Source organism: Heteronotia binoei, chromosome 17 (assembly GCF_032191835.1).
Source record: "Heteronotia binoei isolate CCM8104 ecotype False Entrance Well chromosome 17, APGP_CSIRO_Hbin_v1, whole genome shotgun sequence".
NCBI lineage: Eukaryota > Metazoa > Chordata > Lepidosauria > Squamata > Gekkonidae > Heteronotia > Heteronotia binoei.
Window position 1 is genome coordinate 48,437,802 of NC_083239.1, and position 24,938 is coordinate 48,462,739.

The window sequence follows — 24,938 nt, forward strand, 5'->3', positions numbered from 1 at the left end:
AGGAAAGAGCCGACTAAGGAGAGACGTGATAAAAGTAGAGAGAGCCAGTTTGGTGTGGTGGTTAAGTGCGCGGACTCTTATCTGGGAGAACTGGGTTTGATTCCCCACTCCTCCACTTGCACCTGCTGGAATGCCCTTGGGTCAGCCATCGCTCTCGCAGGACTTGTCCTTGAAAGGGCAGCTTGTGTGAGAGCTCTCTCAGCCCCACCCTCCTCACAGGGTGTCTGTTGTGGGGGGAGAAGATAGTGGAGATTGTTAGCTACAGCTCTCGCAGGACTTGTCCTTGAAAGGGCAGCTTGTGTGAGAGCTCTCTCAGCCCCACCCTCCTCACAGGGTGTCTGTTGTGGGGGGAGAAGATAGTGGAGATTGTTAGCCACAGCTCTCGCAAGAGTTGTCCTTGAAAGGGCAGCTTGTGTGAGAGCTCTCTCAGCCCCACCCACCTCACAGGGTGTCTCTTGTGGGGGGAGAAGATATAGGAGATTGTTAGCCGCTCTGAGACTCTGATTCAGAGAGAATGGCGGGGTATAAATCTGCCGTAAATGATGCATGGGGTGGAGACAGTGGACAAGGACATTTTCTTCCTCCCTCTCCAAAAAGGTTAGAACTCGGGGGCATCCAACAGAACTGACAGGCAGTAGTTCAGGGCGGACAAAAGGAAATATGACTTGACACAGACGGTAACTAAAATGTGGAATTCCCTGCCAGAGGATGTGGTGGTGGTGGCCACAGGAATAGACAGTTTTATAAGGGGATTAGATAGATTCATGAAGAAGTTTATCAGTGGCTACTGGTCATGGTTACCTCCACATTCAGAGGAACTCATCATAAAATGTAATGCCTCATAGCGGATACAGAAAAACAAAGATTTTTTAAAAAGCTTAAAATAAAACCATAAAACATGCTTAAAATGTTAGCACTCGTTGGTCTTAAAGGTGCTTTCTTTGTATTCCTCCCATGGGATCCAGGGAACTGGGCAAGGAAGGTCTGGCTCTTTCCTTCCATCCCCAGGGGACCAAGAGGGATGAATGACGGGCCAGGGCTTCAAGCATGCACAAACGCATCTCACGTGCTTGTTTCTCACCCTGCTGATATTCTGCCCAAAGGAGAGGCTCCCACGCAGAAGCCAAGATGACACTGGCAATAAATCATCTTGACATCATGAACGCACTGGAAACTGCAAGGACATAACTGGATTGGTTGCGCTTAGAAGTGGATGATTTGACCGAGGAGTGTAAAAACCAAGACATGGGGAATGGGGCTCTTTGGAGACAAGGCATGCTCTGCTCGTGTCGTGTGACAGTGCCGTGATTCAAGACCGAATGGAGAGGTGCGCAATTTGGTGTGTCAGAGGCAACATCATGAGATCAAAACACAAGCCTGAAGCACAGGTCCGGGGGGGGGGGGGGGGGGGGGGGATGGCGACTCGAGTTGATTGAAGACCTTCTTTGTCCTGCAAATTAAAAACGACTTGGGCCCTTGTGAAGAGAGAGAGAGAGAGAGAGCCAGTACACTCACGCTGCATCCAAAAAGAAAAATGAAGTTTGTAGCCCCTCCTAGTGGACCTATCAAGAACAACAATGTACCTTTTTAAGGAGTGGGAAATGGTCAGTAATATCAAAGGCAGTTTTCTCACCTGGGTCGTTAATTTGCCAGTTTACAAAACAAAACTAGTCAGTAAAGTCAGTATTTTTTTGCTTTTAAAAGAAAGGTTAAAGCGCTTGGGGCTCTTTCGCTTGGAGAAACGTCGACTGAGCGGTGACATGATCGAGGTTTACAAGATAATGCATGGGATGAAAAAGAAGTACTTTTCTCCCTTTCTCGCAATACAAGAACTCGTGGGCATTCAATGAAATTGCTGAGCAGTCGGGTTAGAACGGATAAAAGGAAGTCCTTCTTCACCCAAAGGGTGATTAATACATGGAACTCACTGCCACAGGAGGTGGTGGCGGCTACAAGCATAGCCAGCTTCAAGGGGGTATTGGATCAACATATGGAGCCGAGGTCCATCAGTGGCTATTAGCCACAGCGTATTGTTAGAACTCTCTGTCTGGGGCAGTGATGCTCTGTATTCTTGGTGCTGGGGAGGAGGCACAGCGGGAGGGCTTCTGGTGTCCTGGCCCCACTGGTGGACCTCCTGATGGCACCGGGGTTTTTTGGCCACTGTGTGACACAGAGTGTTGGACTGGATGGGCCATTGGCCTGATCCAACATGGCTTCTCTTATGTTCTTATGTGACTCAGAGTGTTGGACTGGATGGGCCATTGGCCTGATCCAAAATGGCTTCTCTTATGTTCTTATGTGACTCAGAGTGTTGGACTGGATGGGCCATTGGCCTGATCCAACATGGCTTCTCTTATGTGACTCAGAGTGTTGGACTGGATGGGCCACTGGCCTGATCCAACAGGGCTTCTCTTATGTTCTCATGTGACACAGAGTGTTGGACTGGATGGGCCATTGGCCTGATCCAACAGGGCTTCTCTTATGTTCTCATGTGACACAGAGTGTTGGACTGGATGGGGCCACTGGCCTGATCCAACAGGGCTTCTCTTATGTTCTCATGTGACACAGAGTGTTGGACTGGATGGGCCATTGGCCTGATCCAACAGGGCTTCTCTTATGTTCTTATGTGACACAGAGTGTTGGACTGGATGGGGCCACTGGCCTGATCCAACAGGGCTTCTCTTATGTTCTCATGTGACACAGAGTGTTGGACTGGATGGGCCACTGGCCTGATCCAACAGGGCTTCTCTTATGTTCTTATGTGACACAGAGTGTTGGACTGGATGGGGCCACTGGCCTGATCCAACAGGGCTTCTCTTATGTTCTCATGTGACACAGAGAGTTGGACTGGATGGGCCATTGGCCTGATCCAACAGGGCTTCTCTTATGTTCTTATGTGACACAGAGTGTTGGACTGGATGGGGGCCACTGGCCTGATCCAACAGGGCTTCTCTTATGTTCTCATGTGACACAGAGTGTTGGACTGGATGGGCCATTGGCCTGATCCAACAGGGCTTCTCTTATGTTCTTATGTGACACAGAGTGTTGGACTGGATGGGGCCACTGGCCTGATCCAACAGGGCTTCTCTTATGTTCTCATGTGACACAGAGTGTTGGACTGGATGGGCCATTGGCCTCATCCAACAGGGCTTCTCTTATGCTCTTATGTGACACAGAGTGTTGGACTGGATGGGCCACTGGCCTGATCCAACAGGGCTTCTCTTATGTTCTCATGTGACACAGAGTGTTGGACTGGATGGACCATTGGCCTGATCCAACAGGGCTTCTCTTATGTTCTTATGTGACACAGAGTGTTGGACTGGATGGGGCCACTGGCCTGATCCAACAGGGCTTCTCTTATGTTCTCATGTGACACAGAGTGTTGGACTGGATGGGCCATTGGCCTGATCCAACAGGGCTTCTCTTATGTTCTTATGTGACACAGAGTGTTGGACTGGATGGGGCCACTGGCCTGATCCAACAGGGCTTCTCTTATGTTCTCATGTGACACAGAGTGTTGGACTGGATGGGCCATTGGCCTGATCCAACAGGGCTTCTCTTATGTTCTTATGTGACACAGAGTGTTGGACTGGATGGGGCCACTGGCCTGATCCAACAGGGCTTCTCTTATGTTCTCATGTGACACAGAGTGTTGGACTGGATGGGCCATTGGCCTGATCCAACAGGGCTTCTCTTATGTTCTTATGTGACACAGAGTGTTGGACTGGATGGGGCCACTGGCCTGATCCAACAGGGCTTCTCTTATGTTCTCATGTGACACAGAGTGTTGGACTGGATGGGCCATTGGCCTCATCCAACAGGGCTTCTCTTATGCTCTTATGTGACACAGAGTGTTGGACTGGAGGGGCCACTGGCCTGATCCAACAGGGCTTCTCTTATGTTCTCATGTGACACAGAGTGTTGGACTGGATGGCTTCTCTTATGTTCTTATGTTTTTGTCAATGCAGTTTGTGATTTTTTTTTCTTTACCGCATTTTGGGTGAAATATTGTGACATTTCAGCAAAAAAATCAAGGATAAAGTAAAAGCAAAGATAAGTCTTACCTTACTGTAATTATATTTTGTTGTCATGATGTTTATTTTATGTATAATTTTAAATCTGTTTTGCTGTTTTATTATCTGCAGTGTGCGATTATTTTTAAGAGAATCTTTTTTTGACTTACATTTTGTACAATAATGAAAACATGGACCTATCTTCATTTAAAAAAAAATATCAATATAAAAAGGTGTGCCATGACTGACTATGGGGATGGTGGAGGCCAGAGAATAATAGTTTTCGAATGACGCCCCAGTTTTACTTTTAAAATGCTAATTTATCGATATGCTGACATTAAATTGTTCAGTCATTTGTTGGGGTTTTTGTCAGTATTTGGCTAGGGTTCTGTTTTTGTTTTGTTTTTAAAAAAAAATTGCTCAGTAAAATCAGTAATTTGACCCCTCAACTAGCTTCCAACCCTTTGATCACATTAATCTTGGGTCAGAATTTTGGACGATCATAGACTTGGAAGGAACCTCCAGGGTCATCTAGTCCAGCCCCCTGCACAATGCAGGAGACTCACAAACACCTCCCCCTAAATTCACAGGATCTTCATTGCTGTCAGATGGCCCTCTAGCCTCTGTTGAAAAACCTCCAAGGAAGGAGAGCCCACCACCTCCCGAGAAAGCCTGTTCCACCGAGGAACCTCTCTAAACTCACAAACACCTCCCCCTAAATTCACAGGATCTTCATTGCTGTCAGATGGCCATCTAGCCTCTGTTTAAAAACCTTCAAGGAAGGAGAGCCCACCACCTCCCAAGGAGGAAGCCAGTTCCACTGAGGAACTGCTCTAATGGTCAGGAAGTTCTTCCTAATGTTGAGCTGGGAACTCTTTTGATTTAATTTCAATCTGTTGGTTCTGGTCCGACCTTCTAGGCTGCCCTTAAATGTGCTGCCCTTAAAGGATCCCTTTCCCGACTGACGAGCTGCAGAGCAACTGCTGTGGCTCCAGATGTGAATTCTGAAACCTTTGCAGATGATAGCACAGACTAAACACACATGAAGCTGCCTTATATTGAACCAGACCATTGGTCCGTCAAGCTCAGTATTGTCTACTCACACAGAGTCGTCTACTCATACTGGCTTCAGTGTTTTAGGATGAAACATCACCTACCACTAGGGTTACCAAGTCCCCCACAGCTACCGGAAGTGACTATTGAACTGCATGATGTGCGGTGATGCTCTAGGAATTTGCTGAAAACTCTACGGTTTCGCGTGGGGACACTAGCAATTTAGGGGGGGACTCTATGGTACCATAGAGTTTCCCCTAGGGTTGCCAATCCCCAGGTGGGGGCAGGGGATCCCCCGGTTTGGAGACCCTCCCCCCGCTTCAAGGTTGTCAGAAAGCGGGGGGAGGGGAGGGAAATGTCTACTGGGAACTCCGTTATTCCCTATGGAGATTTATTCCCATAGAAAATCATGGAGAATTGATCTGCAGGTATCTGGGGCTCTGGGGGGGGCTGTTTTTTGGGGTAGAGGCACCAAAGTTTCAGTACAACATCTAGTGCCTCTCCCCAAAACATCCCTCAAGTTTCAAAACGATTGGACCGGGGGGTCCAATTCTATGAGCCACAAAAGTAGGTGCCCCTATCCTTCATTATCTCCTATGGAAGGAAGGCATTGAAAAGGTGTGCCGTCCCTTTAAATGTGATGGCCAGAACTCCCTTTGGAGTTCAATTATGCTTGTCACAGCCTTGATCTTGGCTCCACCCCTGATGTCTCCTGGCTCCACCCCCAGAGCCTCCTGGCTCCACCCCCAAAGTCCCCAGATATTTCTTAAATTGGACTTGGCAACCCTAGTTTCCCCCCAAATTGCTAGAGGATCCCCACACAACATGCCTGGTGCGATACGTCACTTCCAGGCGTTGCACAAACTGCGTGGCACTAGGTGGGGGTCCACCGGGGGAACTGAGCTCTGTAGTCTAGAGATGAGCTGTCCTTCTGAGGGATCTCCAGGTCCCACTTGGAAGGTTGGTACCTTCAAATTCTCCTTGGGCTCTAAGGTGCTCCTGAACTCGAATCTAGGTGATCTACTGCAGACCAGCACGGCTACCCTCCGAAACCAGATTTTTCACCAGGGCCTTTTTTTGTAGCAGGAGCTCCTTTGCATATTAGGCCACACACCCCTGATGTAGCCAATCCTCCAAGAGCTGACAGTGCTCTTCGTACAGGGCCTACTCTGTAAACTCCAGGAGGATTGGCTACATAGAGGGGAGTGGCTTAATATGCAAAGGAGTTCCTGCTACAAAAATGCCCTGATTTTTAGGATGCCAAAATGCTAGTTTTCTGGCCTCGGTGGCATGGTTGCCCAATACGGGCATTCCTGTGACGCATGCATTTCCATACCTTTGTCCAGAGTGATGCCAAGATGTCTGAGCTCAAAACAGCCAAAAAGTGTTTCAAGGCTTCTTCCCCCTTCGGATTTCCCTTTGGCATCTTCCTTTGGGTTGCAGGGCTTTAAAACCGATCTGCTTCCATTAACTCTGGGCTGGTTGGGACTTTCTCCCCCTCACTCCTGTTGTTTGGTTAGCCTCCTCAAGGGGAGAGGGCGGCTCCTTCTCCCTCCACCCCCACCCCATTGTGGTAGGTGGAGCTCGTAATCCCTGATAAGATGGGGAACTCTTGAGATAAAAAAGGAAGAGAATGACCAGAAACTCTTCAGCAAAGTCCTGTCTGGATTGTGGTGGGACAGGAAGCTGAAAAAGCCTCCGGGGGGGCCCCATGGAAGAGCTGAAAGGGTTTGCCATGGAAGCTTTAGAAGAGGTGGCCCAGTTCATGCCAAGCGCCCACCAGCCTGGCATGGCCAGCCCCCGATTCTCCATCGCCCACTGCCTCCCTCAAAATCCCATGCTGGGGTGCTACCCGGGTGCCTTCCCCGGTCCTGCCGACCTGCCCGCCTACCCTCAGGAGAACTTCAGGAACGGGGTGACCCACGGGGAGTGGTACGCCACTGGGACGCTGGAAGGACCCTACCCATCGAGTGAGTGATGCCCGCCGCCGGTCAGATCTTTTATTCTAATAGCTAGGGCGACATCTGACAGCAATGAGGATCCTGTGAATTTAGGGGGAGGTGTTTGTGAGTTCCCTGCATTGTGCAGGGGGTTGGACTAGATGACCCTGGAGGTCCCTTCCAACTCTATGATTCTAGGATTCTATCCTGTGAATTTAGGGGGAGGTGTTAGTGAGTTTCCTGCATTGTGCTAGATGACCCGGGAGGTCCCTTCCGACTGTATGGTTCTATGAAACATCTGTCATTACGGTGAACACCAGGAGAGCTTTTTAATTGTCAGGATGCTTAGAGAGTACCCGTAAGACTCTCTTCGCAGCCCCCCCCCCGGGTGGCTGGTCTTAACCAGGAGTTGGGGTCATGGGCAAACCCCCTCCAAACTATAGTGTGGTACCCAAATGCAGGAATTCCTCTCCCCTCCCTGGGAATTTTTAGGAGACAATGTTAAAACAGGGCCTGAAGTCTCTGCATGACCCGCATAACTCCTGGTGTTAGGAGCTCCATCCTATGTTGGGAGAAACCAATGGAGGGCATGAAGGCATTCTCAAGGGAAGCCGTCGTTGTGCCTCTGTGTGAGTCACTGCTCTAAGCCTACCCCTGCCCAGTCAGTCTCCTCAAGGAGGGCGGGGAGGTTAATTCTGTGGACACCTTTGCATTTAGATGAAGCATTCTGCGCTCGAGGCTGAGACACCTTAGTGATAGCACCCAGATGGATGTTGCCTGTTGCGTCTCTGCATGATTCAGTGCTTTGGGCTTGTTCCCTTCTGAGTAAAAAAGGAGCAGCCAAATTGTGGCTCTTTCACAGATATTGCGTGGCGCTCAAAGACCCCATCAGCCAGCTTGGAGAAGGCATTTCTCTCTTTAAATCACTTCTCCAAGCCAAGTCAGTCAGGGGCTTGGAGAAAGCATTTAAAGTTGCTTTCTTTCCACTTCTTCCTCCATCCCATCCTCCATCTCTTTTCCTTCCTTCCTTCCTTCCTTCCTTCCTTCCTTCCTTCCTTCCTTCCTTCCTTCCTTCCTTCCTTCCTTCCTTCCTTCCTTCCTTCCTTCCTTCCTTCCTTCCTTCCCTCAAACATTCGATGTTCATGTCTTGCAGCTCTCAAACATCTGATGTTTATTCTATGTGGCTCTTTGGTTAAGCAAGTTTGGCCACCCCTGCTATAAAACAACACACATCTGGGAGCAAATCTATGAAAAAAAGATTTTCTTTAAAGCCAGATGTTGCTTTCTCATATGATGGGCACTTGCTAAAAGTTTACACAGTAGGCCATGGATATTCTCTCATGGTAATGGCACACGCTCTCCAAGTCATTCTGCACTGGTACCAGATATCCAACATTTCTAGATGTGTGTTGCTTCCATCAAAACTTAGCAATCAACTCGACTGTGAATGTATGTTGTTTTATAATAGTAACCTTGATCACTGAGGAAGGCCCCTGAGAGATGAAATGCGTATGGTCTATTGATCATAAGATATACCCATCAATTGTAACAATTATCTCTGTATGTAAAAAGTTTTAAGAGTCTGATATTTGGACTGTTTCTTTTAACCTATTTTATCCTTTGCTAATGCATACATCTTAATAAAGGAGCCCCGCGGAGCTGAGTGGTAAAGCTGCAGTTCTGCAGTCCAACTCTCTGCTCACGACCTGAGTTCGATCCCGGCGGAAGCTGGGTTCAGATAGCCGGCTCCAGGTTGTCTCGGCCTTCCATCCTTCCGAGGTCGGTCAAATGAGTCCCCAGCTTGCTGGGGGGAAAGTGTAGATGACTGCGGAAGGCAATGACAAACTACCCCGTAAAAAGTCTGCCGTGAAAACGTTATGAAAGCAACGTCACCCCAGAGTCGGAAACGACTGGTGCTTGCACAGGGGACCTTTCCTTTACCTATTATCTCTGTATGTAAAAAGTTTTAAGTGATTTCTGGACCATTTCTTTTAACATCTTTTGCTAATGTGTACGTCATAATAAATATTTCGGTTTTTATAATGACTTCTTTTGACAGCCTGATCCTCATTTATCACAGTCATATCTTGGGTAGATTCCTCCCCCTTTTTTTCATTTTTTAAAGTCCTCCCAACACCCACTCTCATCCAATTAACACTAATTGCTAATGATTCCCACTCTGCATTCTTCCACACAGGCTTATCCTCTGAGGGGATTCCTCTAAACCAGGGGTCCCCAACCACCGGGCTGCAGACCAGTCCCGGTTCGTGGCCTGCTAGCAACTGGGCTGAGGAGCAAGGCAGAGGTGCTGCACTGCCCCCACCCACCCAGGACCCAGGCAGACGAAAGAGGCAGCGCAGCCTCGGGTGGGGGTCTTTAAATGGGAGGGGGAGGCAGATTGGCCTCCTAGCACCTGGCCAGCTCACAGGGAAGTGGCAAAAGCAACCCAGGTCTCCCCCCATTTAAAGACTCCCCCGTGGGGGCAGGGATGGGGTGCAGGTGGGGGGGGCAGCCTAGGGTGGCAAAAACCCAGTGCTGCCTCCCCCGCACAGGTCCGTGGAAAAATTGTCTTCCATGAAACCGGTCCCTGGTGCCAAAAAGGTTGGGAAAGGAAAGGTTCCCCGTGCAAGCACCAGTCTTTTCCGACTCTGGGGTGACGTTGCTGTCACAATGTTTTCATGGCAGACTTTTTACGGGGTGGTTTGCCCTTACCTTCCCCAGTCGTCTACGCTTCCCCCCCAGTAAGCTGGGGACTCATTTGACTGACCTCGGAAGGATGGAAGGCTGAGTCAACCTCAAGCCGGCTACCTGAAAATCCAGCTTCCACCGGGGATCGAACTCAGGTCGTGAGCAGAGCTTAGGACTGCAGTACTGCAGCTTTACCACTCTGGACCATGGGGCTCCTAAAAAGGTTGGAAGCCACTGCTAAACTGCCCATTCTCAAAACATTTGCATAGCATAGTTTGGTTCCCAAGTACAACAGCCAATTGTGTCTTATTTTATTGGCTTGCTTATGGTTTTTACTTTATTTATACTCTGCTTTTTTCAACGATGCAAAGTGGCTTCCATTCTTCTTCTCCCTCTTATCCCCACAACAACCCTCCAAGATAGGGCAGGCTGAGAGCATGTGACCAGCTCAAGGTCACCCAGCCAGCTCCCATGGCAGAGGGGAGATTCGAACCTGGGTCTCCCAGGACCAAGTCCAGGGGTGGCAATGCTGCGGCTCAGGAGCCACATGTGGTTGTTTCACACATATTATGTGGCTCTTGAAGGTCCCACTGCCCCATTGGCTGGCTTGGAGAAGGCATCGCTCTCTTTAAATCACTTTACCAAGACAAGCCAGCTGGCAGCTTGGATAATATATTTAAAGTTAAAGTTGCTTTCTTTCTACCTCTCCCCCCAATCTATTTCCTTCCTTCCTCCCTCCCTCATCTCAAATATCTGACGTTCACACCTTGCAGCTCTCAAACAACTGACATTTATTCTACGTGGCTCTCACGTTAATCAAGTTTGGCCACCCCTGACCTAGTCTGACACTAACCACTGCACCGTACTGCTTTCGGTATTCAGGAGCAACTTGCTAAAGGACAAAGATTCCTCCTCTTCCTCAGATATGATGCTGCATTTAACTCTGTCCTGCCTCCATCTTGTTCTTCTCCCAGTCTCCAGGTATGTGGGGCCGCTGGGCTTCAGCATGCCCGGAGCCGACTGCCTTGGCTACCTCGGCGATGTGGCGAAGTCTTCCCCGTTCCTGGTGGCGAACCCCTCCAAACGGAAGCGGCGGGTCCTGTTCTCCCGGGCCCAGGTACACGAGCTAGAGAAGAGGTTCGAGCTGCAGAAATACCTGACGGCCTTTGAGCGGGAACGCCTAGCCAGCATCACCTGCCTCACCCCGAACCAGGTGAAGATCTGGTTCCAGAACCACCGCTACAAGATGAAGAAGCAGGCCAAACAGGACTCCAAGGTCGCTACAGGCCAGGACATTCACCAGCTCTGCGACAGCAGCGCGCCCGTTCCGCAAGAAGCTTACGGCTTTGCCGGCTCCCAGGTGGAGGAGAAGTCTTTGCCGGTAGCTACCTGCCATCTGCCGGGACTCATGCAGAGTGGCCTCGTCAGCCAGAGTTTCTCTCTGAGCCCCACTTCCAGCCTTGACTCGCAGCCTGGCATAAAAGCTGCTGGAAGCAGTCTGGTGTTTGGCAAGCCCTGGTAGGCCCGAGAAGGGACAGTACCAAAGCTTTGCCAAATCCAATTCAAGAAATAGCTGGGGACATTGGGGCGGAGCCAGGAGACATTGGGGTGGAGCCAGGAGACATTGGGGTGGAGCCAGGAGACATTGGGGTGGAGCCAGGAGATATTGGGGTGGAGCCAGGAGACATTGGGGGTGGAGCCAGGCACAAGGTTGTGACAAGCATAACCGAACTCCAAAGGGAGTTCTGGCCATCACATTTAAAGGGACCACACACCTTTTCAATGCCTTCCTTCTACTGGAAATAAAGAAGGATGGGGCACCTTCTTTGGGGGCTCATAGAATTGGATCCCCTGGTCCAATCCTTTTGAAACTTGGAGGGTATTTTGAGGAGAGGCACTGGATGCTGTGCTGAAAATTTGGTGCCTCTACCTCAAAACACAGCCCCCACAGAGCCTCAGATGCCCATAGATCAATTCTCCATTATGGGGATTGGTCTCCATATGGAATAATAGAGTGCCCAGCATATGTTTCCCCTCCCGCCCCGCTTTCTGATGACCCTGAAGCGGGGGGAGGGCCTCCGAACTGGGGGATCCCCTGCCCCCACCTGGGGATTGGCAACCCCATTGTACCAAAGGAACAGAGAGCGGGCTGAGGAACCAAAACCAAGTTGGCGCTGGAAAACTGTTGACAACTTAAGGTCAAGTTCTGGTTCCAAGTTTATTAGGGTTTTGTTTTTTAGCTGTCTGGTTACATTTTGGTTCGGACACAAAGGCCAAAATCAAATATATGTTGTAAAGTATGGGAAGGTTGAAATATGGCCGTAAGTTGACTTTTCTGCATGTCTGTCCATTGATCTAGAAACCCGATATGCGCCTGTCTGAAATCTCACACCAAGAGCACATTTGTGGCCTCAGACAGATGAGATCCAAGATCACCTGCCTCAAAATGCAAACTGCAGGCGTGTGGTTTTGAAAACACCCCCGCCCCTCAACTTCTAACACCAAAGCCCGCTTTCAGTCATCAAAAGTGACTGGAGGTTGAAGGGTTAAACACCCTTTCCTTTCCCTGCACAGCTCCAAGACGAACCGAGGCTCTGCAAATCTACTGTGTCCATGTTATGGATAGAATCCAGATGTATAATCTTCATCCTGCCGGTTTCAGCTTGTTTCTCACATGTGCACAAAGTTGTTTGTTTCTCACAAGCGCACCAGGGGCGAGGCAGTGAAAAATTGCTCTACGCAGCATGCTGTACGAATTCAGTTACTTTTGTACCCTTGGATGGACACCAAATATATCTGAATCTTGCACTTCAATCATTCTGGGTAAAGTTCTTCTCCTGAAAAAAAAGGAATACCTGATCAATATTTAACTTGAGGGGGAAAAAATGTATTTTTAAACTTGCCATTTGTGTGTACCAGTGCTGGGTGCAATGCCGGATTATACCCCTAAGTAGTCAAAATCCCCTCACAAATTATCTCAGAGTCGGAGGGCCCGCCCCACCACCCATGGCCCCTGCTGCAGCCTGTACTCACCTTCTCAAAAGCCCCTTTCACAAAGCTGCTAGGAGAAGCAGAGAGAGGCAGACTTGGTGGCGACGCCAGCAGCAGCTGCACCAGGAAGTCGGGCCAAGAGCCGCTCAGTTGCTGGCTGCAAGCAGGGTGAAAATTGGTGGGGGGAGCCAGCCAGGGGCCCCTAAAGGCATGGGGGCACATAGGCCAGTTCCTACTTTGCCTAATGGTTAATCCGGCCCTGGCTGGGTGGGTGTGCCTGGACCACAGAAAGAGCTCCAGTCCTCATTCAGCCTTTTCTACACAGCCAGAAATGATCACCCAGTTTTAGCTCATCGGAAACATGCCTGTGCTTCCTCTCTCTGTGAAGTAAAGGTACTTTTTAAAAAAAAAGGGGGGGGGGGAAGCCCAGCACAATTAAGTGTGTGGTGCAGCCATCTTTACAACATCACGTGCCATTCTTGTGCTAAACTGGAGAGCCAGCTTGGTGTAGTGGTTAAGTGTTTGGACTCTTACCTGGGAGAACCAGGTTTGATTCCCCACTCCTCCACTTGCAGCTGCTGGCATGGCCTTGGGTCAGCCATAACTATCGCAGGAATTGTCCTTGAAAGGGCAGCTGCTGCGAGAGCCCTCTCAGCCCCACCCACCTCACAGGGTGTCTGTTGTGGGGGAGGAAGGTAAAGGAGATTGTGAGCCGCTCTGAGACTCTTCGGAGTGGAGGGCGGGATATAAATCCAATATCTTCTTCTTCTTGTTGTGCCTGCATCTCAAACAGACTGCTAGAGAACTCCAAGGCAACACAGCTTGCAACCAAATGCTCAACAGGCTTTGAGGAATGGTCTCCCGTGCAAGCACCAGTCATTTCCGACTCTGGGGTGACGTCGTATCACGACGTTTTCACGGCAGACTTTTTTACAGGGTGGTTTGCCATTGCCTTCCCCAGTCATCTACGCTTTCCCCCCAGCAAGCTGGATCCTCATTTGACCGACCTCGGAAGGATGGGAGGCTGAGTCAACCTCGAGCCAGCTACCTGAAAACCCAGCTTCCTCCAGGATCGAACTCAGGACATGAGCAGAGATTTCAGACCGCAGTACTGCAGCTTTACCACTCTGCACCACAGGGCTTTCAATGGGCTCTATGCAGTAGTAAACTCAATGAGCGGGGAGGATGTGGTAGAGGTTGGAAAGATATGGGGACAAGGGTGGCCAAACTGCGGCTCGGGAGCCACATGTGGCTCTTTTGCACATATTGTGTGGCTCTCGAAGCCCCCACTGCCCTGTCAGCTGGCTTGGAGAAGGAATTTGTCTCTTTAAATCACTGCTTCAAGCCAGCCAGCAGCTTGAAGAATGAATTTAAAGGTGCTTTCTTTCCACTCCTTCCCCCATCTATTTGCCTTCCTTCCTTCCTGTCTTGCGGCTCTCAAATGTCTGACATTCATGTCTTGCAACTCTCAGACATTTGGTGTTTATTCTAAGTGGCCCTTACATTAAGCAAGTTTGGCCACCCCTGTATGGGGGGAGGGGGAGCTGGCAAGTGACCTGGTCGTCTCTGTTTGCCCACCTGAACCACGGGAGCAGTTGCAGCCTCCTTTGCAGGGTCGTTGTGAAGAGTGAGAGAGATCGAAGTGGCTTTAAAATGTTTTTACACCCACAACAAGAGGGCTCCGGGCGGTGGGCCTGATGCCTCCGAATGCCTTGGAGCAGTGGGGAGGCCAGAACCTGTGGAATAATCGGGAAATTTTTAAAAATGTAAACATTTTAATCCTATATAGCAGGGGGTGTCAAACACATTTCTTATGAGGGCCGGATCTGACATAAAGGAGACCTTGCCGGGTCGGGCCATGTTGGGCTGGGCCGTGTGTGTACCTATCTAAGATCAGGTACCAGAGATATAAACTTTTTAAAGGACACAGACAAACACGACTAAAGATTTTTTTAAAAAACTTAAAATAAACATACTTAAAACATTAGCACTCGTTGGTTTTAAAGGTGCTTTCTTTATATTTCTCCCATGGGATCCAGGGAACTGGATCCCAACAGCCTTCTTGATTGTATGAAAAGAGACCCATATATTTCGTCCTGGACAGCACTGCTTCTGTCTAAACTCAATCAATTGGGGTTAGAGGTAGATGATTTTTCTACCTCTGAAGAGTCATATATCTTCAGATGTATTAAACTGAGACTGTGGGAATTGGAGGAAACGAAATTACGGCCAACTCTCCCTTATACTTGCTCCCCAGCTTCCTTAGGTCTTTATGCTTTTTGTGGCAAAATGCCCAATTATCTATCAGACCTAACCACTCCAAGTCATCGCAGGGCATTTATGTTGGCCAGACTAAACGCGTTTCCCTCCAAAGTTTTACAAGGGAGATATCAGCGAGTCCCTTTAGCCGACAGACTTTGCTCCTGTGGAGCGAATACCCCTGACTCAATCCAGCATATATTGCTTGATTGTTCTTTTTACCATAACCTCCGTAAAGATTTATTTGGCAAGCTTTCTTTTTCTCCAGATTTGTCTATTCTGCCACCCTGTTATTATTTATTGAGTGATACTGAGGGGGTGGTTAGTGAGGCTGTGGCAAAATTTCTGGCTGACATCCTTAAATTTAATTCTGACCATGTTTGAATGTATCTGTAAGCTCGGTTTTATTTTGATTTTATCTCCAATGTTTAAATTTTTATATTCTGTGTATTTTTATCTGAATCTATTATGCCATTAAAGGTTTGGTATGGGTATGGGATCCAGGGAACTGGGCAAAGGAAGCTCTGGCTCTTTCCTTCCTTCTCTAGGGGACTAGTGGGGGGGGATGCCTCAGCCAACAGAAGGAAGAGAGACTTGGCTCAGTAGCTCTGCTGTGCGACTGAGAGAGCCTGACAAAGCTATTCCTCCCCCCCTTCCTCCCCAAGGGAGGAGCCTCAGCCAATGGAGAAAATAGAGGTTTTGCTCTGTAGCTTCTGTGCAATTGAGCAAGCCTTGAAAAGCAGGCGTCTTCAGGCAGAGGTCTTTCCCATCACCTCCTGCCTGGTTCTTTGAACTGGAGATGCCGGGGATTGAACCCGGGACCTTCTGCATGCCAAGCAGAGGCTCTGCCACTGAGCTACAGCCCCACTTCATGGCTCTCCAGAGTTTCAGGCTGAGGTCTTTCCCATCCCCTCCTGCCTGGTCCTTTGAACTGGAGATGGCGGGGATTGAACCTGGGACCTTTTGCATGCCAAGCAGAGGCTCTTCCGCTGAGCCACAGCCCCACTTCATGGCTCTCCGGGGTCTCAGGCTGAGGTCTTTCCCACCCCCTTCTGCCTGGTCCCTTTTTTTTTTTTTTTAACAAATTTTATTCTTTGCAACATATTGAAATATATTTGACCGTATACTTTCAAATATCAACCACTACTAACCAATACGTACAAATGTCTTCCTTCCCCACGCCTCAATTTCTTGACTTCCGTCGGTGCTTAAGTACTTAAAACAGAAAGAAAGGTAATATTCACAATTATAGAATCTTCACTTATACATCTAACACATAATAAACCAAGACTATGCACTAACAATTATTGAAGTTAAACTTCTATTTTTCTTATGATCTAATCACCCTTACAATTACATCTCAAATCAGAAACCATATTATCTGCTTTATCTTCCCATTAAGAGTTCAGGTACTATTATCAAATACCACTAAGTGTCTCTTAACTTTCCATTGTTTTTCAACATATTCTTGACACTTTTTCCAGTCATCCTTAAATTCTTCTGAACTGCAGTCTTTTAAGATTCTAGTAAGTTTATCCACTGATCTCAAAGGTTTATAAGTTGCTATTGAAATGGTCTACAGAAGATGAAGTAGTGAAACCTCAAATGATTAAATGGGCAATAAATATGAACAAAGAAATTCAAATGGAGACATGGGAACACCAACGGAAGAACTCTATGAAAATATCGACGTGTTACAATATAAGAGAGAATTGTTTTAAAATGCTGTACAGATGGTATATGACGCCTAAGAAACTAGCAAAAATGAACAATCAAATATCAGACAGGTGTTGGAAAAGTAAAAAACATGAAGGTTCTTTCTACCATATGTGGTGGACTTGTGATAAAGCAAAACAGTTTTGGCAAATGATTCAACAAGAAACCTCGAAAATTTGGGGCTATGATATTAAAAGAGCGCCAGATACCTTTCTGGTAGGATTACAAATGGAAAGTTTTCCGAAACAAGATAAAACATTGTTGTGGTGCTTGCAAGGACACTATATGCGCAAATGGGGAAGCAAGATAAATACCAGAGAAATGGGACTGGATCTTAAAAGTGTTACACTGGACTGCCTGAAAAGCAGGCGTCTTCAGGCAGAGGTCTTTCCCATCACCTCCTGCCTGGTCCTTTTAACTGGAGATGCCACGGATTGAACCTCTGCATGCCGAGCAGAAGCTCTGGCACTGAACCACAGCCCCTCCTCACTATTCCAAGTATCATTTAGGAAGGAGTCCGGGGGGGGGGGGGTGTTCAAAGCACCTTTTAAATCTCCAAAATCAGGCTCAAAGCTTTAACACACACCCCCATTCAGCAGTAGCACTTGCCGATCAAACTTCAGCCAGTCTGCATGGAGAAAGTCAGGATTTGAACCCAAGTCCAAGTCCAACTTCCCCTCCACATCAAAGACTGGAGACTGGCGTGGAGGGGGAGGAAGGAAGGAAACCTGCCTTTTTTGTTGTGCAGCTCTCCCGGCTTATGATCTCAGGGCCTTGCTTCCTGTCCAAATTTCAAAGAACGGAGCCTCTTAATCTCCGACGAAGAGGGACAAAGTCAACACAGGCCCTTTCCCCCTCGCTGGCGCCTTCCGCGGAACCAGCTTCTCCCAAGTGCTTTCCAAGAAGAAAGGCAGCGAGAAGGTCCGTAGAGGTGGAGAGGATGGTCAATATTGACAGAGGCTCTCGAAGATCTAAGCACAGTGAGCTCACTGCATTCTTGAGGAGGGCAGAGATGGGCTGGGGTTAGGCCAGGACGATAAGGGCGCATGTTTCTGGGCCTTCCTGGGAACAGCTGTGCGTGGGATGGGGAAGAGGGCAGGGAGATTCAAATCTCTCCTCCTCGTCGTCAATTTCTGCACAAGGGCGTTCCAATAAACGATGAAACAGGAGCACATTCTGGCGGGCACGTCAAAAGCACAAAGCTCTTTGACAATCTGGCTGGCGATGCGTGAAGCTGGGACAAAGGGCCCCGTTTCCTGCTTGGGTACATATTTGCCCTCGTGGCTCAGAACAACTCAGGTAAACGGCGGCATCGTCGTACTGAAGTTCCGAATGGGGATTTGCGCAAAGCCACCTTTGTGCCAAAACATTCTAGAAGCCATCAGAGAATTCTGGGTCTCGGAACAGAAGCTGGCCAAATATTTATCGAGTGGGACAGTTTGGATAGTGGCTCCTGAGGCCATGCAGCCTCCGGGGGAGGAGCCGTGGCTGGGTGGCAGTCCCTGCGTGGCATGCAGAAGGGCCCGGGTTCACTCCTTCTAAAAAGATCAGGGTCTCAAAAGATCAGGGACTATGCGGCAAAGGAAGTTCAGTGTTGCTAAGTGTAAGGTGATGCGCATTGCGCGGGAGGGGGGGGAATCCCAGCTTCAAGATAGGCTGATGGGGTCTGAACTTGCTGAGGCGGAGAGAGAAAAAGATCTTGGGGTCGTAGTGGGCCGCTCAATGAAAACGCCAGCCTGCTGTGTTGCAGCCAAGGCTTTTTTTGGTAGGAGGAACTCCTTTGCATATTAGGCCACACCTCCCTGATGTAGCCAATCCTCCTGGAGCTTACAGGGCTCTTACTACAGGGCCTAGTGGTAATAGTACCCAGGGCTGGTTCGCCCACGAGGCAAGCTAGGCATTCATTCATTCATTCATTTATTTATTACGTTCGACTTATATCCCGCCCTCTCCGCAAGCGGACTCAGGGCGGCTCACAACATCATATCCATACGATTAAAACAATAAAACATATAAAACCATAATTTACATTTTTCAGTTTTTAAAAACCACTGGGAGAGGTGTGCTGAATTGGGCTCCCCCCCCCCCCCGGTACCCCAGACAAACCCCTAATTTGCTGCCTCCCCCCCCCCCCGGCGCACTGAGAGGAGCGACGCCAGCCTCCCCTTACCCGCTTCGATACGGGCATCTCCGTAAAGCGTTTCAGTTTTGAAAAGAGGCCGCTAAGTGGAGAGCCAGTTTGGTGTAGTGGTTAAGTGTGCGGACTCTTATCTGGGAGAACCGGGTTTGATTCCCCACTCCTCCACTTGCACCTGCTGGAATGGCCTTGGGTCAGCCATAGCTCTGGCAGAGGTTGTCCTTGAAAGGGCAGCTGCTGTGAGAGCCCTCTCAGCCCCACCCACCTCACAGGGTGTTTGTTGTGGGGGAGGAAGGTAAAGGAGATTGTGAGCCGCTCTGAGACTCTTCGGAGTGGAGGGCGGGATATAAATCCAATATCTTCTTCTTCTTCTTCTTCTTCTTCTTCTTCTTCTCTTAAGAGAGCACAGGACGCAATGAGGCTTCGCTCCGCGCTCCCTTCCGGGGTGGTATTGGCAGGAGGGCAAAGGGGAGGGGAGGGGAGGGTTGGTGGGGCTCAGCGCCGCAGGGTGCTGTGGAGAGAACACCACAGGGCAACTTAGCCTGGGGCACGGGGCACCCTACGGCTGGCCCTAATAGTACCTCAAAAAAGACATGGCAGAGCTGGAAAAAAATTCAGAGGAGGACAACCATGACACTTAGGGGGTTGGAGCACCTCCTCTTGGAGGAAAGGCTAAAGAGTCTGGGACTTTTCAGTTTTGAAAAGAGACCGCTAAGGAGTGGGGGCATGATAGAGATTTATACATGGGGTGGAGAAAGCTGACATTTTTTCCTCCCTCTCCCAAAAGACTAGAACTCGAGGGGACCCAATGAAGTAGATGGGCAGGACAGAGAAAAGGAAATATCTCTTTCCACAGAGAGCGATTCAAATGTGGGATTTGCTACCAGAGGGTGGGATGACGGCCACAGGAAGAGACAGCTTTCAAAGGCGATTAGATTCAGGGAGGATAAGCTACTAGCCACGGTGACTGAGAGGAACCTCCATGTTCAAAGGCACTAAACCTCTAAATCCCACAGCCAGGGGGCAACATCAGGGGAAGACCTTTCCCTTTATGCCCTGTTCTTGGCTGTCCAGAGGAACTGGTTGGTCACAGTGTGAGACAGGAGGCTGGACTAGGTGGACCTTCACTGGTCTGACCCAGCAGGGCTCTTCTGAGGTTCTTATGAAGGCCTTGGCCTCTCTGCCCTGTTGTTGGCCCTTCAAAGGAACTGGTTGGCCACTGCGTGAGACAGGAGGCTGGACTAGGTGGACCCTCACTGGTCTGACCCAGCAGGGTTCTTCTGAGGTTCTTATGAAGGCCTTGGCCTCTCTGCCCTGTTGTTGGCCCTCCAGAGGAACTGGTTGGCCACTGCGTGAGACAGGAGGCTGGATTAGGTGGACCCTCACTGGTCTGACCCAGCAGGCCTCTTCTGAGGTTCTTATGAAGGCCTCTCCCTCTCTGCCCTGTTGCTGCTCCTCCTCCAGAGGAACTGGTTGGCCACTGCGTGAGACAGGAGGCTGGATTAGGTGGACCCTCCCTGGTCTGACCCAACAGGCCTCTTCTGAGGTTCTTATGAAGGCCTCTGCCTCTCTGCCCTGTTGCTGCCCCTCCAGAGGAACTGGCTGGCCCCTGCGTGAGTCAGGATGCTGAACAAGAGGGACCACTGGACTGATCCAGTAGGGCTCTTCTGAGGTTCTTATGATTCAGGACAAGGCAGTTCACGTGTGCTCTGAACAATACTGAAGTGTCTAACCCTGGAACTCGCGGGCAGTGGGGTGAGCCTGGGAAATGCCATAACAGGGGCAACAAAGTAACTTGAAGGGATCCTGTGGGCAGGAGATGTTTCCACCTACCCCTTTACCACGGGCAGCAGAAATGACAGCTGGCTTGTCCCCACCCAGAGGAAGCAGCTCTGGCTCAGCTCTAAGAGGGCACCAGTGTGTGTGTGTGTGTGTGCAGGAGGAAGTCCTTAGTTTCAGGGGACAGGGAGAGGAGACACAGGAATTAATCTAGCCCAGCATCCCTGCAGAACCTGGGCTCAGTCCTGAACGGGCGAGCAAGCTCACAGTCGATGGGAAAATGACCACTGTAACCATCAACGGGGCCAAATCAAGACCTGGAAACCCAAGGTGAACTGCAACTTAAGTACCCCATCAATTCATCAGAAAGAAGAGCAAAAGGGTCACGTGACCACATGAAGCTGCCTTATACAGAATAAAACCCTTGGTCCATCAAGGTCAGTACTGTCTACTCAGACTGGCAGCAGCTCTCTAGAGTTTCAGGTATTGTCTACTCAGAGTGGCAGCTGTTCTCTGGAATCTCAGATATTGTCTACTCAGACTGGCAGCTGCTCTCCAGGGTCTTAGGTATTGTCTACTCAGACTGGCAGCTGTTCTCTGGGATCTCAGGTATTGTCTAAGACTGGCAGCTGCTCTCCAGGGTCTCAGGTATTGTCTACTCAGACTGGCAGCTGTTCTCTGAGATCTCAGATATTGTTTACTCAGATTGGCAGCTGCTCTGCAGGGTCTAAGTTATTGTCTACTCAGACTGGCAGCTGTTCTCTAGGATCTCAGGTATTGTCTACTCAGACTGGCAGCTGCTCTCCAGGGTCTCAGGTATTGTCTACTCAGACTGGCAGCTGTTCTCTGAGATCTCAGATATTGTTTACTCAGACTGGAAGCTGTTCTCTGGGATCTCAGGTATTGTCTACTCAGACTGGCAGCTGCTCTCCAGGGTCTCAGGTATTGTCTACTCAGACTGGCAACTGCTCTCCAGGGTCTCAGGTATTGTCTACTCAGACTGGCAGCTGTTCTCTGAGATCTCAGATATTGTCTACTCAGACTGGCAGCTGTTCTCTAGGCTCTCAGGTATTGTCTACTCAGACTGGCAGCTGCTCTCCAGGGTCTCAGGTATTGTCTACTCAGACTGGCAGCTGTTCTCTGAGATCTCAGATATTGTTTACTCAGACTGGAAGCTGTTCTCTGGGATCTCAGGTATTGTCTACTCAGACTGGCAGCTGCTCTCCAGGGTCTCAGGTATTGTCTACTCAGACTGGCAGCTGTTCTCTGAGATCTCAGATATTGTCTACTCAGACTGGCAGCTGTTCTCTAGGCTCTCAGGTATTGTCTACTCAGACTGGCAGCTGCTCTCCAGGGTCTCAGGTATTGTCTACTCAGACTGGCAGCTGTTCTCTGAGATCTCAGGTATTGTTTACTCAGACTGGAAGCAGCTCTCCAAAGTCTTAGGAAGAGGTCTTTCATATCACTCACTGCCTGGCCCTTTAAGATGGGGGAGGGGCAGAGATCAAAACTGCCACTGAGCCATAGACCCCTCCCTCAGAATATCTCAAATTAACACTTTTCTTACTGGGCACACAAACCCCGCCACGTAAAAAAGTTCTTCAAAAGGCCTCCATCACGACAGTTACAGAAGACCAGAGATTTTCAAGGCCCATTAAACCAGTAGAGGAGGCGTCTTTTTTTTTTCCTGCGACCCCCTCAAAATCTGGCACCTCAGACGACTACCTAGCTTTGCCTAGTGCTCCTGCTGGCCCTGACCAGGAATAATTGCTTCTGGCTGACTTTATGAGCATGCAGTTCGCAAGGGATGTTGTCTGTAGCCAACACAACCCAGGGAAACAGTCAAGGCTGCTCGCGTTCAGCCGCATCTTGGCTAAAGAGGGCCTTGGCCTCTCTCACAATAAAGAGTTGAAAAATCCGAGGCTCGCCTTCACGTTGAAAGGGGCAGGCTCGATGCCAGCCAACGTGGACAGCTCAGTCGGGCGCCAGCAAAGACAGGGAGTGGCGTGCCATTCCAGCAGCTACACAAACACGACGGTTGTGTGGTGGCCGCCGAGCGGCACCCCTTCCCCAGAAGAGGGCATCAAAAAAGGTGCCAAGAACCAACCTGGATTGCGCCAGCAGGGCCGCCCGCCTCTGATCTGGTTTGGACAGGGTGTCCTCTTAAACTGAACACTCAGCCCAAGATCTCAGGAGGTGGGAAGTTTGTTTCTAGGGTGCAACGGCGGGAGAATGAATTAAGGAATGCATTGCAGGATCGAAAGAACAAGACGTCCTACGGGAATTCATGAGGACATACGTGACCTGAGAGTTAATACTAATACATAGATCTCTACATATTAAAAAACCAGGTTTCGGGGGGGGGGGTGTCTGGCATCACAGACTAGAACAGGGGTGGCCAAACTTGCGTAACATAAGAGCCACATAGAATAAATGTCAGACGTTTGAGAGCCACAAGACATGAACATCAGATGTTTGAGAGCCAAAGGGAGGGAGGGAGAAGGCAAATAGATGGGAAGGGAGAAGTGGAAAGAAAGTAACTTTAACGTTAAATGCATTTTTCAAGCTGCCAGCTGGTTTGGCAAAGTGATTTAAAGAGACAAATGCCTTCTCCAAGCTGGCTGATGTGGTAGCGGCGGCTTTGAGAGCCACACTATATGTGTGAAAGAGCCACATGTGGCTTCCGAGCCAAAGTTTGGCCACCCCTAAACCACTCTGACCAAGAAACAGGATGTAGTAGGGGCTGGCTTAGATCTATTTGGCTCCCCTCCATCAGGGCACAAACTTGCAAATACGTGGAAGAGGGGGCAGGATAGTGCCACAAGTTGCCACTACATCCTTTACCCACCAACAGCCCAGCCAGAGGATAGATACAGGGGCCTTTATACTTGGCAGAGGCCCCAGATTGGCTGTCTGACATCACCTGATTGCAAAGGCCAGAGGGATTCTGGGAAAGAGTGATAGCCTCCTTCCTATACCCTCTCTGACCAGCAGAGGGCCCACCATGACCTACTCTGAACTCTATGGTTGACAGCCTTTGAATCCAATGGGCAAAAAGGACCAGCTACTTGACCTGGTCATTGTGGTCACCAGAGGAACGCTTAGCGGTCACTCCAATGCTGTTCCTGAATTCACCTATATTATTTGTTTAATCCATTTATACCCTGCCTTTCTCCCCAATGGGGGGACCCAGAGTGGCTCTCCTCCTCTTCCTCTCCTCCGTTTGATCCTCACAGCAACCCTATGAGGTAGGCTAGGCTGAATGAATGCGACTGGTCCAAGGCCACCCAGCGGCACAAGCTGGGATTCGAACCTGGAGTTTCCCGGATACTAGTTGGACACTCTTAACCACTACACCACGCTGGCTATTTTGAGAGCCACTTTGGTGTAGTGGTTAATTGTGCAGCCTCTAATCTGGGAGAACTGGGGTTTGATTCCCCACGCCTCTACGTGCAGCCGCTGGGTGACCTTGCGTCAGTCCCAGTTCTCTCAGAGCTGGTCTCTCAAGAGCAGTTCTATCAGAGCTCTCTCAGCCCCACCTCCTTCACAGGGAGCCTGTTTTGGGGAGAGGAAGGGAAAGGAGTTTGATTCCCCACTCCTCCACTTGCACCTGCTGGAATGGCCTTGGGTCAGCTGTAGCTCTGGCAGAGGTTGTCCTTGAAAGGGCAGACTCTTATCTGGGAGTACCGGGTTTGATTCCCCACTCCTCCACTAGCACCTGCTGGAATGGCCTTGGGTCAGCCATAGCTCTCGCAGAGTTGTCCTTGAAAGGGCAGCTGCTGTAAGAGCCCTCTCAGCCCCACCCACCTCACAGGGTGGAGAAGATATAGGAGATTGTAAGCCGCTCTGAGTTCAGAGAGAAGGGCGGGGTATAAAACTGCAGTCTTCTTTTTCCTTTTGAGCAATTCCCATTCAGTTCAGAGAGAATTCTGCTCGGATCGCATCCGGACTTTAATTCTAATAATATTTGAATGGATGGAAATGACTTGTCAAGTGGCAGCCAATTTATGGCCACCGTGTAGGGTGACCCTGTGCAGCTTCCGAAATCTGACGGGATCAGGCTAGCCTGGGCCATCCAGGACAAAGCAGAGGCAAACAGAGGTGGTTGGCCATTGGCTGCCTCTGCACAGCAACCCTGAACTTCCTTGGGTGTCTCCCATCTCAGTTCTGACCAGGGTCGGCCCTGCTTGGCTTCCAAGTTCTGATGAGATCAGGCCAGCCAGTCAGGACGGAGATATTTGGAGGTGGCTTGCCCTTGCCTGCCTCTGCATAGCGACGCTGGGCCTCCGAGGTGGTGTCCCCTTCCAAGTCCTAACCAGTGCTGACTCCGTTTAGTTTCTGATTTCTGACAAGGTCAGCCTA

At 49.6% G+C, this 24,938-nt stretch overlaps 1 protein-coding gene across 1 annotated transcript; it reads left to right on the forward strand.

Annotated features, from left to right (window-relative positions):
- The first annotated feature begins 6,777 nt into the window (after positions 1 to 6,777).
- LOC132585876 (homeobox protein Nkx-2.4-like) lies at positions 6,778 to 11,220 on the forward strand. The gene is made up of 2 exons (XM_060257754.1): positions 6,778 to 7,036; positions 10,669 to 11,220. The coding sequence occupies exons 1-2, from the start codon at positions 6,778 to 6,780 to the stop codon at positions 11,214 to 11,216; spliced, it is 807 nt and encodes a 268-aa protein (XP_060113737.1). The 3' UTR covers positions 11,217 to 11,220.
- The last annotated feature ends 13,718 nt before the right edge of the window (positions 11,221 to 24,938 follow it).